The sequence below is a fragment of the Nomascus leucogenys genome, chromosome 4 (genome assembly GCF_006542625.1).
Source record: "Nomascus leucogenys isolate Asia chromosome 4, Asia_NLE_v1, whole genome shotgun sequence".
Taxonomy (NCBI): Eukaryota; Metazoa; Chordata; class Mammalia; order Primates; family Hylobatidae; genus Nomascus; species Nomascus leucogenys.
The window spans coordinates 83095039-83111738 of record NC_044384.1 but is presented as its reverse complement, the minus strand read 5'-3'; the positions used below and the strand labels follow the sequence as shown (position 1 = coordinate 83111738).

Below are 16700 nucleotides of genomic sequence, written 5' to 3'. Positions count from 1 at the left end.
TCTTGCTGAAAAATTGAAACTGAATCTGATCAAAACTCTAGATGAAAAGAAGTACAGGAGACAGTGGAGTATTTTAAACAATGCCCTAGGGATTAATCAGCAGAATTCAAACTCTGGGAAGCTCTATAAGGAAAAGTTATCAGTTTTATCCCCAACAATGAAATGTAAGAAAAAAAGAAAGAAAGATAGAATCTATGGATTAAATAAAGACCTAGAGTACCTATAAACAATTGATGACCTTGCACAGAAAAGAGACAATCCAGAATCTAAGGCTAAGATAGTATTGATGGACGGATAAGTAAAATTATAAGCTAATTTATGAACTTAATGCAAAAACAGTAATATCAGTAAATGAAATGCAGCAATGTATTCATTAAAAATTCACTTACTCCAGGAATTTAAGGAATTTAAAGATACTTACAGCATGACATTAGAGAGCCTATTAATGTAATTTACCTCATTAACAGAGTAGAAAAAATACGATCATATCACTAAATGCAGAAGACAGACTTGACACTCACTCATAAAAAATGAAAATATATCTTAGCAAACTAAGAAAAAATAAAAATCTCTTTACCTAAAAATAGTATCTATTCCCAACCTATGACAATCATCATATTTAATAGTGAAATCTTAATTGCATTTCCCTGTGGTCAGGAACAGGTCAAGAATGCCTGCTAACCACACTGCTACTCAACAGTGTGCAAGAATTCTTGGCCAATGTGATATAATAAAGGAAGCATTAATAAAAGAATTTAGTAAGTTTGCTAGGAACAAGATTAACATACATAAATCAGATGCATTTTTGTACCAGTATCAAGTAAGTACAATTTTTTAAAAAGATAGCATTTACAAATCGCACACAAAGCTATAAAGTACCTAAGTATAACTCTAACAAAAGTTGTGCAAGGCCCTGGTAAAAACAAACACATGTCTTCTGTTACCAGGGCAACCCTGGAGACATAGCTGAGAAAGCTCATTATTTTCTTAAACAGTAGATAACTAAGAAAGTTCATTATTCTTTCTTAAATAGGTTTTTAAATCATTTTACCTACAGGTATGTTTGCTTAAGAGAACTTCAGATGGCCCAGGAGGCCGCTGGAGCCTCAGGACTCTTTGGCAATTACTGGAGGAAGATAAGTTCAGAGCAAGACCCCAGCAAACCAGAGCTGGTGATGCCTTGTTACCTTCAGATCATTAGTGTATCATTATAATGCTAAAGTCCTGTATTAGGCCACGCTGCTGATAAAGACATATCTGAAACTAGGCAATTTACAAAATAAAGAGGTTTAATTGGACTAATAATTCCACATGGCTGGGGAAGCCTCACAATCACGGTGGAAGGCAAAGAGGAACAAGTCACATCTTACATGGATGGCAGCAGGCAAAGAGATAAGTCGAAACTGAAGAAGACAGAAGTGCAAGAGAAAATCCACCGCCTTCCAAAGAAATGATTGAACAGGAGAAGCAAGCCGGTGAATTGTAATGAGGCATGTGCTGCCAATATGCAGTGTGCATTCCACAAGCATTGCTTTCTTATTTTACTTATTTTAGCTGTTTAACTTTGTAAGATGCATAGAGGTTGGATCAAGTTTAAATGACTCCGCTGCCCCTTTCACATCAAAGAACTACTGACAATGAAGGCCAAGCCTGCCACTCCCATCGGACTTTCTGGCTGGCAGAAAAGGAAAGAACGTGCATGTTGGTGAAGGAAGAAGTGGGGTGGAAAAAGTGGGGTGGGACAACAATGAAATCTAGAGTAAAACCAAGCTGGCCCAAGGTGTTATGCAGCCTATAATACGGTTTAATCAGAGTGCCATTTTTTTTGTTCAAATGATTTTAAGTATTGGAATGCAAAATTTTCAAAAATATGCAAATAGAAAGTTTTAAAACTTAAAAAAAAAAGGGGGGGGAACTCCTCTTTTTAAAACCATCAGATCTCAGGAGACTTATTCATTATCATGAGAACAGCCCGGGAAAGGCTTGCCCCCATGATTCAATTATCTCCCACCAGGTCCCTCCCATGACACGTGGGAATTCAAGATGAGATTTGGATGGGGACACAGCCAAACCATATCAAATCCCCATCCCTAGAAGAAAATTGCTGCCATTTTCTGAACATACCTCATATGAAGAAGCATGTTTATGATCTGCAACTGCACATCTGGAGTTCCTCCCTGTACATGCTTACATACATACCTCCCCACCCCACATCTAATTCCTTAAAGTTCCCTGGATTCCATCACCTTCAGAAGGGGTTCTTTAGAAAAAGAGCTCACTCCTCCATTCCTGACCAGCAATAAAACCTGCCTGCCTTTTTTTCCAATTGGATATTCTTTCTTGGCCATCAATACAAAGTAAGGAAAGAACTTGGTTTCCCAGTGACAGAAGGAAATAAAGGATGACCAAAATAAATTGAGGGATATACTGTATATATGATTGGGAAGAAGCAATGTAGAGATGCAAGCTCCCCTGTGCCCCTAAAAGTCTATACACAGAATATGTTTTAATAAAAATATCCTATAAAACATTTGTGGAAATTGAGGTTTATCTTCCTTTAAAAAATAATTTCAGCTTTTATTTTAGATTCAGAGAGTACCTGTGCAGGTTTGTATATTGTGTGAAGCTGAGGTTTGGGGTGTGAATTATCCCATCACTCAGGTAGTAAGCATAATACCCAATGGTTTTTCAACCCTTTCTCCCATTCCCTCCTTCTTTTCTCCCGTCAGTCTAGTAGTCCCCAGAGTCTATTGCCATCTTTCTGTCCATGACCACCCAATGTTTAGCTCCTACTTATAAGCGAGAATATATGGCATTTGGTTTTCTGTTCTTCTGTTAATTCACTAAGGATAATGGCCTCCAGCTGCATCTATGTTGCTGCAAAGGACATAGTTTCATTCTTTTTATGGCTGCGTAGTATTCCATGGTGTATATGCACCACATTTTCTTCATCCAATCCACTGTTGACAGGCACCTAGGTTGATTCCATGTCTTTGCTATTGTGAATAGTGCTGCAATGAACATACAAGTCCAAGTGTCTTTTTGGTAGAATGATTTTCTTTTGGATATATACCCAGTAATGGGATTGCTGGATCGAATGGTAGTTCTGTTTTAAGTTCTTTAAGAAATCTCCAAACTGCTTTTCACAGTGGCTGAACTAAGGTACATTCCCACCAACAGTGCATAAGCATTTTTTTTTCTCTGCAGCCTCACCAGCATCTGCTGTTTTTTGACCTTTTAATAACAAACATCCTGACTGGTATGAGATGATATCATCTTGTGGTTTTGAGTTGCATTTCTCTGACGATTAGTGATGATGAGCATTTTTTCATGTGTTTATTGGCCGCTTGTATGTCTTCTTTTGAGACGTGTCTGTCACGCCTTTTGTCCACTTTTTGTTGGGGTTTTTTCTTGTTAAGTTCCTTATAGATTCTGGATATTAGACCTTTGTGGGATGCACACTTTGTGAATATACTATTTTTCTCTCATTCTGTGTGGTGTCTGTTTATTCTGTGGATAGTTTCTTTTGCTGCTCAGAAGCTCTTTAATTAGGTCTCACTTGCCAATTTTTGTTTTTGTTGTGATTGCTTCTGAAGACTTAGTCACAAATTCTTTTCCAAGGTCAGGGTCCAGAATGGTGTTTCCTAGGTTTTCTTCTAGGATTCTTACAGTTCAAGGTCTTACTTTAAATCTTTAATCCATCTTGTGTTAACTTTTGTATATGGTGAATGGTAAGCCTTAAATGTCTAAGCTTTTGTAAATGCTAAGCCTTAAAATGTCTTAGACTGGGTAACTTATAAACAACAAATTTATTGCTGGCAGTTCTGGAGGCTGGAAAATTCAAAAGCAAAGCACTGGCAGATTTTGTTTCTGGTGAAGGTCTGTCTCCCATTTCATAAACGCCTGTTTTCTTGCTGTAATCTCACATGGTGGTAGGGGTGAGGGAGCTCTCTGGAGTCTCTTTTATTTTATTTATACGTATTTTTTTTTTCAGACGGAGTCTGGCTCTGTCACACAGGCTGGAGTGCAGCGGCATGATGTTGGCTCGCTGCAATCTCTGCCTCCTGGGTTCGAGCGATTCTCCTGCCTCAGCCTCCTGAGTAGCAGGGATTACAGGCGTGTGCCACCATGTGCAGCTAATTTTTGTGTTTTTAGTAAAAACGGGGTTTTGCCATGTTGGCCAGGCTGGTCTCGAACTCCTGACTTCAGGTGATCTGCCTGCCTCGGCCTCCCAAAGTGCTGGATTACAGGCGTGAGCCACCTCACCCGGCCTGGAGTCTCTTTTATAAGGGCACTAATCCCATTCATGAGGGTTCCACCTTCATGACCTAATCACCTCCCAAAGGCCCCACCTCCAAATACTGTTTCCTTGGGTGCTAGGATTTCAACATATGAATTTTAGTTGGGGGGACACAAACATTCAGACCACGGCACATATATTACTGTATAATGTATACTATGCTATATATATATATGTAGATATGGTATATATTATATACAGTTATATATAATTCTTAAATTATTTCTCCTTTAATCTTGCTCTTTCCTTGGTGGTGGTCCTTCCTTTGTCTTGTCTGTACTTTTCGATTTGCAAGGTTCTTTGATTCCTCTCAAGCCTCCAGCTCCGATGTCCATCTTTATCTGGAAGCTCTATTGTGCCTGTGTACACTAGATAATGGTTTATGGTTAAGAGCCGCAAACTCTGCAGACAGAATCCCTGGGTTCTAATCCCATGACTTACTCACTGTGTGATCTTGGCAAATTAGCCTTTCTGTGCGTCAGTTTCCTATGTTATAAAATGAGGATATTAACAGCATCTACTTGTCTCAGAGACTGTGGCTATCCACCAAAATCCATTCTCCCTGTTTTTTATAGTAAAAGAATAAAACTATTCTGTTATTTTATGACTACTCTATTTTATGTGGCTGGTCTTATGTGTCCCACTGGAGAACATTTCCCGCCTCCCTTGCAGGCAGTGTGACCGAGACTGAGTGCCTGCAGACGAAATGTGACTGTAGCTGGTGTGTGTCAGACCCAGGCCTGGGGCTTATGAGATCAGGTGGGTCTTGTCCACAGCCATTACTAGCCTTCTCAGTGGCTGAGACCAAGATAGGGTGGCAGCTGAGCTTCGGCCACAGAGACAATGATGATGCCCTGGGGGTGGTGGAACAATGGCTAGGACAGACTCTGAATGTCTCCGGGGAGCAGAGCTGCCCCGCTAACCTGGACCATTGTCTCTACAATTGCTAAATGAGAATGAAATAAATAAATAATCTTATTTATTTATTTGACCACAAATAAATAAATAATAAAGGATAAATGACCACATTCTTTAAGCCACTGTATTTTGGAGTATCTTTGTTAGTCTACAACACTTGCCTCTGTGAGTGCAGTCCAGGCCCTGAAGGCAGATGGAGCCAAATCCCAGGCTCCTGGTGGAGGAAGGTGCAGAGTTCGAGGAACCTTTGCACTCTTGTGCCTTCCCTCAGGCCCAAAGCTCCTGTAGACTCAGTCTCGTGACCCCAGAGGTGAACCAGGCCTGATGTGCCGGTGTCAGGTGGACGGTTTAAGAGGGGAGGAGAGTGGGGTGCTGGGAGTGGGCTGACCTTCTTGTTTTCTGGTGGGGTTTCCCTGGAACCGTCCTCAGGAGTGGACACAGTAGAGCTGGACACTTCCACTGATCCGGAGCTCCCGCAGCTGCTCCAGGGCCTGCTGGTTCACGGTGGTGGCCCCCAGCCCCTGCCCATTGAGCGCCAGCTTCAGCCCTCCCTCCTGGCACAGGAGCAGCACCTGGGAAAGGAGGACATGAGGTGGTTGCAGCTTCCAGCCAGACTTTCCCTTGTCTGCCTGACGCTGTCTGCAGTGAGACCCTCTTCCTCTCAGAGGACACAAAGACTGGACCCAGGGGGCACCCAGTACAGTGCTGGAAAAGAACTGGACAAGGGGCCCGGCTTGTCACCAGCCCACTGTGGCCTTTGACAAGGATCGTCCCAGCCCTGGGCCTCAGTTTCACCACCTGTAACTGGGGCTGCTTCCTGTAGAGGAGTGGTTCTGCACGTTGGAATGATTAGGGGAGATTTTTAATAAAGCTGATGCCTGGGTCCCCACCTGCACCAGCTGAGTTTCTGGCCATGGGATCCCTGGCATCAGAGTGGAGCATTGAGGACCGCTGTACAGACATTCGCTGTGCTCTGCTGGCTCTGGCCTACCACCCCATAACATCTGTCCTGCACACCTGCCCCAGAGTCTCCCAGGTCATTATGGGACTTCAGCTCTGTGCTCCAGCCTGAAGGGATGTAATCACTTGGCTCTGACCCACCTCAAAGAATCTCTGGGGGTAAAAGAGGAAGGGGGCTGAGATCAGTTTCTTCTGCCCCCAGCGGGAAATCCAGGCCAGAGTTCCGTCTGCGAAGGAAGCCCTGAATGTCACAGGAGCATGGGCAGCCTGGTCCCTCAGGCTCACAGTAAAACTGCAGGAAGCAGGAGGAAGGAGAAGGGATCAGCGCCCATTGCCTGTAGGCCGCTGCTCAGCCCCCAGGGGAAGGATGGAGGTCAGGGAGTGGATGGAAGGTTGAGCTGCTTCAGCCTCCAGAAACAAGCACTGAGGGCCTATGACAGCCTCATGACTGAATGCTCAGAACAGTGGAAAGAACATGAGTTCTAGATGAACTTGATATTGACCATCTCAATTCAGTTGTTGCCATCTACCGACTACGGGAGGATGGGGATGGGAGGGAAGTGTGTGAAAATTGCCTAGCCTGAGCTTCAGTTTCTCCTCCTGAAAATGGGGATGATGAGGATGATGATAGCTACAGCTAACATTTATTGAATGCTAACTAAGTGCCAGGTATTATCTTAAATGTTTTCCAAATAGCATAGTGGTTAGAGTCAGGCAGTCCCGATTCAACCCTGGCTCTGCTACTTTCTAGTCCTGTGACCTTGGGCAAGACTCTTAATCGCTCTGTGCCTCAGTTTCCTCATCTGTAATGTGGAGATAACATAACTGCCCTGTACCTGCCTGTGGTATTGTTGTAATAATTAAATGAGTACATAAAAAAAATGCTTATTTAGAACAGCACCTGGAACGTAATAAGCATTCAGATGATACCTATTGTTTAAAAATATTGCTATATAATACAATATCTTATAGAGCCACAAAAAAAGGAACAAAGGAGATAATGTATGTGAAAACTAGCGATTCCTAGCACACAGTAGGTGTTTTACAGAAGCTAGTTTGCTTTTCCTTAATCCTCACAAATTCTGTGCTGTGAGGTTTGTCAGCCCATTTAAGTGACGAGGACAAGAAGTTAAATGACTTCTCTGTTACTAGTAATAGTGGTAGGGCCTCAGGTTAGGATGTGAACTAGGATTCATGACTCCAGATTTGGGAGTGGGGGGATCTGGCACCTGCCTCTCAAATAGGGCAAACGGATTATATTATTTTTCTTTATTTTATTTTATTTTAATTTTTTTGAGACAGAGTCTCGCTCTGTCACCAAGCTGGAGTGCAGTGGCGCGATCTTGGCTCGCTGCAACCTCTTCCTCCCAGGTTCAAGCAGTTCTCCTGCCTCAGCCTCCAGAGTAGCTGGGACTACAGACACATGCCCCCACCGCCCAGCTAATTTTTGTATTTTTAGTAGAGATGGGGTTTCACTATGTTGGCCAGGGTGGTCTCGACCTCTTGACCTCATGATCCACCTGCCTCGGCCTCCCAAAGTGCTGGGATTACACTTGTGAGCCACCGCGCCCGGCCCAGATTATTTTATGTCTTGGGAACTTCCCAAGTCTCCTTCTTTGAAGCGCTATGCTGGAGAAGGCTGCATCCTGATGGGATGCAGAGGGCAGGTAAGGTAGGGGAAAAGGCCGCCCTGGACAGGCCTTTCAAGGGCTATTGGTAGATCCTTACAGGAGGAGGCCCCATAAGTTTCCAACTTTGGGAAGGAGGTGGCCAGGGCCCAATGTTGGGAAGAAGCTTGGAAGGCAGGAACCCTGGAGAGTGGACTGTGTGTAGCTTCCAGCCCCACTATGGCTCCCCCTACCCCATCCTGCCAGACAACACTTTATCTTCCCCTGGCCTGTGAACTCCTGGTGAGGAGGCCTCAGTGTCTCCCTACCTCACCTTAATGCAGCTCAGCCCGCCAGATCACTGGATCATCACGAATCACTAGATACCCACTAGATCACTGAATAATCACAAATCACCAGATGCCCAGTGAAGCTCTGTTGAAGGTGGAGGGAAGGGATGAGGTGGAGAAGGAGGGATAGATTTTCACTGCAGATGAATCCTGTGCCCTCCATCTCTTACTCTCTCTGTCCCATTCAAGCCATCAGTTGCTTTCACAAAATAGCAGCAGCTGCATTTGTTGCAGCCTCGCTAAGTACCAGGTGCTGTGCTAAATCTTCATGTTGGTGGATCTCCGCTGAACTGGTGTATAGGAATGTTTTGTCTGGTCCATGGTATTCTTCAGCTTTAATATAATATTCAAGAATTGAGAGAATTTGTATAAAAGATAGCTTCTATTTTTGCTTTAAAGATAGTCAGAAGATCTGGCATGACTGGGTGTATGGAAATACTCCTTTCCCTTCACCACCTTCCCAACTGGGTTCCTCACTATTTATGAGGCCTGTCTGGCCTCTGAAGACACATGCATTCATGGCCCTTGGGAAAGAGCAGTTACTTGCTGACAATGTCACTAGTAACCTTGTGACTTTGAGCTACAATATGAACCTGGTCTCATGCCTCCAAGTTTTGTGGGAAGAAGTGTTCGTTCCGTCACTGAGCACTTTTCATTTTCCCTAGCAGGTTGGAATTATCGTTCGCCTTTTTCCGGTAGGGAAACTCAGACTCAGAGAGGTTTAGTGACTGGCCCACAACCACACCGTTTATAAGAGACAAAACCAGGAATCCAACTCAGTCGTGCCTGTCTTTGGAGGCCCAGGCCATCGAGTGCTGGGCTTCATGACTGTCCTGGAATTCACAGGCATGATTGGGAGTGTGCAGGGCAAGGGTTTAGTGAGGTCAGTGACTTAAAAATAAAAACAAAATTAAGCAAGGAGAACATAGGGTGCTTTCCTTACTCTGCTCTCCCCTGCCTCCACTGAGATGATTGCAGTAGTACCCACATTTGTGGACACTTACCACGTGCCAGGCACTATTCTAAGCACCACTCCTAAAGTCGGCATTATTATCAACCCCCTCTATCTTTTTTTTTTTTTTTTTTTTGAGATGGAGTCTCGCTGTGTTGCCCAGGCTGGAGTGCAGTGGCGCGATCTCGGATCACTGCAACCTCTGCCTCCCAGGTTCAAGCGATTCTCCTGCCTCAGCCTCCTGAGTAGCTGGGATTACAGGCATGCGTCACCATGCCCAGCTAATTTTTCTATTTTCAGTAGAGTCAGGATTTCACCATGTTGGTCAGGCTGGTCTCCAACTCCTGACCTCGTGATCCACCCGCCTTGGCCTCCCAAAGTGCTGGGATTACAGGTGTGAGCCACCACGTCAGGCCTATCATCCCCTTCTTACAGACAGGAAAACAGAGGCACAGAGAGGAAAAGTATCTGCCCTAAGGTTGCACAGGTAGGTGTCCTGAGCACATGCCAACCCAGGCATTCTGGCCCAGAGAAGTCATAAACTCTAATGCATTTCCTCAAGGCAGGCCGGCCAGTGGCTCTTGTCTAACTGGATTGGAGCCACAGGTCTGGGTTTGAAAGTACCATGTAGCAGAAGTTTGGTAGTGTCCACTTAGTCATTGTGTCCCTCCAAGTCCTGGCTTCCAAATACCAGCCCTCCTCTCTGGGGCAGTCTGGCTGTATCTTTTGAACCACACATTGTGTTACCATGGGAAGCTACATGTTTGCTCTGGGCCTCAGCCTACACCTACAAAGGGCCTTTCCTGGGGCCGCTTTCCTAGGACCTGGGATAAGAGGCTAGGCCTGACTAGATGTACCAGCAGGAATGATGCTCCCAGCAGTGGGGCTATTGGTCCCAGACCCAGCCTGACCTTCATAAGCTCTGCCAAATTGGGCCACTTCTCCTTGCTGCTCCTCTGTTTCCCCATCTGTAAAATGGGGATTAAATGGTGGTGCTAGGAGATTAAAAGAGATGATGTTTTATAGCATGTGACTGTCACAGAGAGGCTGCTCCCTCCCCTCCACTTAGATGCTGGATACTTACTGCTTCGGTTCTTGCAAGACCAGTCCCCGCACTATGATGACCTGCCCAGGCCAGAGACCCTGGGGAAGAGCATGTGAGCAGGGCACCTCCTGAAGGAACAAGGGAGGTATTGAGAAGTTGATTCCCAGGGGGTGTTGGGGAGGACCACCCACCCCCGGGGGCCAGGGGAGCACGGGGGCAGGCATGTTCTGTCCAGGCCTGCAGCCAGGACATGCTGCTTATTTGTTAAGCACCTGGCCTCCTGTACTCTGTTCCTGCCACTTTCCCTGGCTCCTCCAGGCTGAGCTTGGCCTCTCTGTGTCCCGACCACCATGTCCTTCTCCCTTCACTGCATCCTTAACTGTAATGGCCGTCTAGTGGTCTGTCCTCCACCAGCCTGTGAGCAACTGGACGGCTGGGACCAGCTTGTTCCTCTATCCTAGAGCCTGGCACTGGGCCTGGCACAGAGAAGTATCAAGTGATGATGTTCAGAATAAGTGGAGAAAAGGTAAAATGAAGCTGGAGCTTCAGCCTGAAGCTGCCCAGCCCACCCGCAGCCTGCAGCTTGCTGTAAAGGAAGGGGAAATCGTGGGGCTGGGGGCATAAGCTGCTGGCCCACCCACAGCCTGCAATTTTCTATAAAGGAAGGGGAAATCCTGAGGCTGGGGGCATGTCCCACCAGGCGGAGCTCATTAGCCGCTCACCCCAGCCGTGACGGAACAGGAGGGAGGTTCACTCACCAGCCTGGGGCTCATCAGCAGGAAGGGCTGTCAGGGAAAGAAGGAGAGGACACAAGGCCATGTGGTGTTTGCTCAGGAAAAGGGAACCTCTTGTTATTCTGACAAATTGGGAATATTTGGGGCATGTCTCTCTCACAGCAGTAGGTGAGTCATTGGAGCCCCAGTGGGATTTTCTGGACTTCAGAGGTTCTCCAGCTCTGGAATAATAGGGAAGAACGGGGTGGAGGATTTGTCATCCACTCCCTGTGTGGTCTTGGGCAGTACACGGGCCTCATCTCCCCTTCTGTCCTGCAAGGCCAACCCAGCCACCTTGCAGGGGTGGTTTGAGAAATGAGCATTTCAACTAAGGCCTCTCCTGCTAGGAATATGGGGTCTTGCCCCCTCTGCATGCAGCCCACCTCCCTTCATCTTCCCAAGCTGGGCCTGGAGAGGGGCTGGAAGAGACAAATCCAGGCCCTCCAGAGACTGAAGCAGAGCCAGCCATGTCCATGGCAACCACAGCAGTGAGGGAAGGGGCAGCTGGGCCTTGCGTAATGGGAGCAGCAGTCCAGAAGGGCGGGTCAGCTGGTGTGGCTGCTCAGACCTTGCTCCCAAGAGACTCACATGTCCAACTGGATACTCTCTGCTGCCCTCCACAAATGGCTGTTCAGAAAGAGAGAAAAGAATCAGCAGCATTTAGGACCACTGCAATCCCCTACCCATGCGTGGGAGGTGGGCAGAGCCCTGGCTTTGGCCTTTAGAGCTCCTCATGTTCCCATTTGGCTGGTCAGTGGTAGCTTCTTGCTGGCATTTTGAACATCCCAATTCCTAGGCCCCACCTTGGACTTACCAAATCAGAATCTGTGGTGGCAAGCCCCAGAAATCTGGGCTTTGATAAGCCCATCAGGTGGGAATGATAAAGCCAGCTGCTGCCCGTTTCAGCCCTAGTGTGCCAAATCATTCCTGGCCATTGCTTCTCAGTGTTAACCAGACCCACACTGGGTACAGACTCCTTCCTGCGGCTCCTGGACCCCCTTTCTGCCATCACCTTCTCTTCCCCCTCAGTCCACTCACACCCGAAACCTCAGTGGACTCCCTCCCTCTTGGCTATTACTGGTGCACAGGGCCTCCTCTCTCTCAGTCTAGGGTGGAGGAAGGGGTCCCAGGCCCGTCCAGGAGTCAGGGGAAATTAGAGGCTGCCACTGCCCAGGCCTTGGTCCCAAGGAAACTTACATTGATGTTCAGGAATCCAACAGCCTCTACCAGGATGTCACCAAATATGCCCAGCGTGTCCACATGAGACAGTGGGAGCCGGTAGCGGAAGTGGAGAAAGTGCTGTCCATTCACACTCACCTGGAGAGACAGACAGAGGCTGGCTTATCAGCAGCTAATGTTCATTGAGTTCGTAACAACGTCCCAGGCATTGCCAAGCACTTTTTCCTCAATTTTTCCTCACTTAACTTCACATCAACTCTATGAGGTAGGTACATTTTACAGAGCCTTGGGCGGCTTAAGTAATCTTCCAAAGGTTGCAGAGCTGGCCTGGAGACCAAGGCACCTTCAACGCTCCCTCAGCCCCAACAGAGGCCCCTCATTGTGCTTTCTCAGTAGCCCAAAGAGTCATCCTTGCTCCATTTACGTGAGGAAACTGAGGCTCAAGAGGCTCCCCTCCTGCCAGCTTCCCTGTCTCCTGGAGAAGTCTGAAGATCCCATCATGTTTCTGGCAGGAGCTCACATTAGGGGTCTAAACCTTGAGGTCAAGTTCTCTCTCCCTCTCCCCTGCCACTGTGGCTGTAAGGTGGGGATAATGAAAGTACCTACCTAATGGGGTTACTGTGAGGATTCAATGAGCAGATACCTTTAAAGGGCTTAGAACAGTTCCTGGTATACAGCAGGTGCTCTCTAAGTGCTTGCCATGACTATGGCAGCAGTGCCCTCTTTGGAGCCAGGCACTGTAGAGCTTTCTTGCTGCCATGTGGGCCCAGGGCAGCCTGGAACAGGGCATGGCAGCTCCTTGGTCCTCTTGGTACCTGATCACTACCAATGTCACTCAACACCGCGTCGTGGGGAGTCTGGCTGAAGGCAGGAAGGGCGCAAGGACACAAATTCTAGACCACCCAATGCCCATCCCTTCCTTCACCTTCACTTCCTCATTCCCAAACAGAAAGAGGATGAGGAAGCTGGAGCCTCTCCACAGGGCCAGGTGGGGCCACCGGGCCTCCCTTTGCCAGCGTCCACCATGCAGGGTGTTGCAGATGACGTGGGGCTTGGTGGTATGGAAGCGAGGGTTGAAGTGGAAGGCGATATCTGGCCGGGGACACAGGCTGCAGCCACACTGGAAGTCCACCTGAAACCTACTGGGAGGTGAGGCTCTCAAAGTGCAGTTCTGACCGGAGACCCACAGAGATTCCGGTGGCAGGGAGGAGCCCTCCAGCTCGATGCCTCTAGGGCTGAGTTCCAGCACCCCCTGGGCCACCTCCCACGCCTTACCTGTGCGCATCTAGAGGGACCACTCCTTGCAGCATGACCATCTTGCCTGCATGCAGGCCTCCAAAAATTGTCGTGACATAAGGAACCACCTGAACAAGAAGAGAAACTCATCCATGCAGGGTTGGAGAAAGGGCTTAGGGACCTCTATGTCAGGGGAGTGGGAGGAAAGGAGCAGAATAAAACTCAACTTTTCCTCCCCAAACAGAAAATTCCTTACAGGTAAAAATCAGTGTTCACTGAAATATTTCTTCCACCTAATCCCCTTTCCTGGACCTTCATACAGCAAAGCCACATTACACCAGAGAAGTCAAATTCAGCTCCCTTGCCAAATTCAGCACCAGCCAGCTGCCTTTCCCTAGCTCCTAGGGCACAACAGGCTGCAGTGACCCCAGGGAGGCTTGCCATCCACTAGATGCCACCCTGGTCCCCAGAAGCCTGGTACTGGGGCTTTCTGAGGACTGTTTAGTGGCTGGAGACTATGAACTGGGAGGCAAGAAGAATGGACAAGTTAGGAACTGACAGCTAACTCTGAAATGGACCTCTGGAGAGACACTTAACAATGGCCTTCCCAGGCTCACCTTTCCCCATGTAGAAGTTACCTGGGCTGGGCTCTGTGGCTCATGCCTGTAATCTCAGCACTCTGGGAAGCTGAGGCAGGTGGATCAACTTGAGGTCAGGAGTTCGAGACCAGCCTGGCCAACATGGTGAAACCCTATCTCTACTAAAAATACAAAAATTAGCTGGGCGTGGTGGCAGGCACCTCTAATCCCAGCTACTCAGGAGGCTGAGGCAGGAGAATTGCTTGAGCCTGGGAGGTAGAGGTTGCAGTGAGCTGAGATCACGCCACTGTACTCCAGCCTGGGCGAAAAAGCAAGACTTGGTCTCAAAAAAAAAAAAAAAAAAAGGAAGTTACCTGACCTTCCTAAAATACGTCATACACTTTTACAACTTCCTGCCTTTTCTGGGCTGTTCCTCCTGTCTCTTTCCACCCTGACTCTTTTTCCAAGCATCATCCACCTGGGTGCCTGGATTATTCCTTTCTTCCCCTGAGGTCCCAGGGCATTTTGCTCATGTGACTGGCTTAGCTCTTGGCTTAGAGTGACTGGTTGGCTGTTTTCCCTAGGAGTTTACAAGCCCCTCAAAACTGAAGCCTTGTCTTTCCCTCCTGTAGGCTCAGTGACTCACCTGACGCTGTGAGGGCTCTGCATAGATGTGTTTGGAATGAGTGTGAGCAGGATGGCAGGTACATACCAGTGGTATCACAGGATTGGCCTTCCTGTGTTGCTCTCTAACTCCCAGCAACCTTTAGGAACCCAAACCACCTAGAAAAAACTGAAACCCACCAGGATGGCCCTCCAGGTGCGAGCTCGCATCCTCTAAAGCAAGGAGCTGCCGTAACCTGGGCAGCTGCTTCTGCCCATTCCTCAGGCACCTGAGAAGCACGGGAGGGAGGCTTGGGATGCCAGCCTGGCAAGCTCAGCTGGTTGATTCAGCAGTTGATCACTTCCCATTCCCAGGCTCCCTCCAGGCCTGTAATTAACTGAGTGGACGCAGCTCTCATGGGAGGGGAGGGCCAAGTAAGGGAAAGTGATAATTAATGCTCATTAGTAGGGGGTGTCTGCTGGGAATTCAGCCTTCTGTAAATCATTGCCTGGCTTCAGAAAACCTCTTGGGCACTCACCGAGCAGGAGGAGGAAGACAGAAACCCCCCCAACCGCCATCCCTGAGTGGAAATTCCCACCCGACCCTTCTTTCCAGGCTGGGGATGAGACTGTCCTTACTAAGTAATCAGCATTCCCCCAACAATCCTACCCACACTCTCATCCTCCTAGCATCCATTACAGTAGGGGCAGAGCACTGCGGCTCCAGGCTTCACCACTTTCAAAATGCAGCGACCCTGGAAGCCTAGCAGTCATTTACGCCCAAGTGGGAATTAGCAGTCAGCCACTTTACTAAGCTCAGGAGGGCCTTCCAGAACCCAGGGCAGGTGCTGGGAGAAGCAGAAAGACTGAGGTCCTCTCCACCCCACCACTCAGGAGTCTGGGCCCAGTTGGAAGGGAAGAGCCCAGAGACCGAGGAGGTTCCACATTAGAGCGACAACTCACTGGGTGGAAGACTGGCGGTTGCAGAATGAAGCTGTCAGGAATTGGGTCCAGTTTTTCTCCAGGTGACATGAGAGTGGGGGAACTCCAACTGTAGATCCTCGTTCCAGGAGCCCTGCCCCCACTGGGCTGACTCACCTGCCCCAGCCAGGGTCCTAAATGCCTGGAGCAGCTCTCCAGCTGTTAGTCTCACCTGCGACCTGCAGGGTCTTAATGCTGTCTGGAGCAGCCCTGGGAGGGCAGTGGGCAACCTCCAGGCTCCACACCAGCCCCACTCCCAGCGGTATACAGCAGAGCTCTGGCTGGGCGGGAGCTGTCAGCAGACCTCTGTCCAGGGGAGGACGACTGGCATTAACCAACTAACTACGCACTCTGGGTCTGCAGCACATGGTCATTGCAGAGGGAAGCCAGAGGCTGGCTCCTGTGGGGCCAACGAGGGTTTGCGGTTTCCAGTCGGAGCCCTCATTGGGTCAGAGGAAGGGGGGGTGGTAAGTGTGTTTAGGTTCCAGAAACAGCCCCACCCCCAGCTCCCTGGACAGCCTTGGGTGACTTCCCATTCCTTCCTCCCTTCACCACAAAGGGTTTTTATCTCTTCCCCTCATTTTCTTTTTTTTTTTGAGATGGAGTCTTGCTCTGTTGCCAGGCTGCAGTGCAGTGGCGCGATCTCAGCTCACTGCAGCCTCCGCCTCCTGGGTTCAAGTGATTCTCCTGCCTCATCCTCCCTGGGACTACAGGCATGTGCCACCACGCCCCAGCTAATTTTTGTATTTTTAGTAAAGACTGAGTTTCACCATGTTGGCCAGGATGGTCTCGATCTCCTGACCTCGTGATCCACCCGCCTTTGCCTCCCAAAGTGCTGGGATTACAGGCGTGAGCCACCACACCTGGCTCTGTTCCTTTCATTTTCTTGCCCCTTCCTCTACTCTTCTTCCTTTTCCAAGTTTTACAGCTCACTGAGGCTCCATTTCAGCATCAGCTGGAAATGCTGGGGCCCAGCTGGGGTCACAAGAAAGTAGAATGAGGGAAGGGGAAAAAGCAGAGCCCCTTAAGCTCAGAAAAGACAGCACAAGAAGCACAGAACTGCACAGGAAAGAGACTTGAGACTTCTTCAGCCTCTTGTCTAATGTGCTGTGTGCCTTTGGGAAAGTCACTTCCCATGTCTGGGCCACCCTTTGTTCATCTGTACATGGAGAAAGTGACCATAGCAGCATGTCCCACAGCGAGACCTGTATCTGCGGG

The 16700-nt window shown here is 48.3% G+C and overlaps 1 protein-coding gene across 4 annotated transcripts; it reads right to left on the bottom strand.

Moving 5' to 3' along the window:
- Window positions 1-5328: 5328 nt before the first annotated feature.
- LGALS12 (galectin 12) lies at window positions 5329-15937 on the bottom strand. 4 transcript variants are annotated; one of them, XM_012511612.2, is made up of 9 exons: window positions 15465-15937; window positions 13360-13448; window positions 13010-13226; window positions 12103-12222; window positions 11494-11532; window positions 10891-10917; window positions 10172-10260; window positions 6320-6470; window positions 5329-5790 (listed from the first exon to the last, which is right to left on the bottom strand). In XM_012511612.2, the coding sequence occupies exons 1-9, from the start codon at window positions 15531-15533 to the stop codon at window positions 5644-5646; spliced, it is 948 nt and encodes a 315-aa protein (XP_012367066.2). In that variant the 5' UTR covers window positions 15534-15937; the 3' UTR covers window positions 5329-5643. The 4 variants fall into 4 exon arrangements, with proteins under 4 accessions (XP_012367066.2, XP_003274176.2, XP_003274177.2 ...); XM_003274128.3 differs by having other exon boundaries at window positions 13010-13223; XM_003274129.3 differs by lacking the exon at window positions 10891-10917 and having other exon boundaries at window positions 13010-13223.
- Window positions 15938-16700: the final 763 nt, after the last annotated feature.

Coding starts and splice junctions, on each gene's coding strand:
- LGALS12 (XM_012511612.2), bottom strand. CDS start 15,533: ATGTCACCTGGAGAAAAACTGGACCCAATTCCTGACAGCTTCATTCTG. Junction 12,223..13,009: donor TTGGGAATGAGGAAGTGAAG/GTGAAGGAAGGG, acceptor CTGTCTCTCCAG/GTGAGTGTGAATGGACAGCA. Junction 11,533..12,102: donor TTGGATTCCTGAACATCAAT/GTAAGTTTCCTT, acceptor CTTTCTGAACAG/CCATTTGTGGAGGGCAGCAG.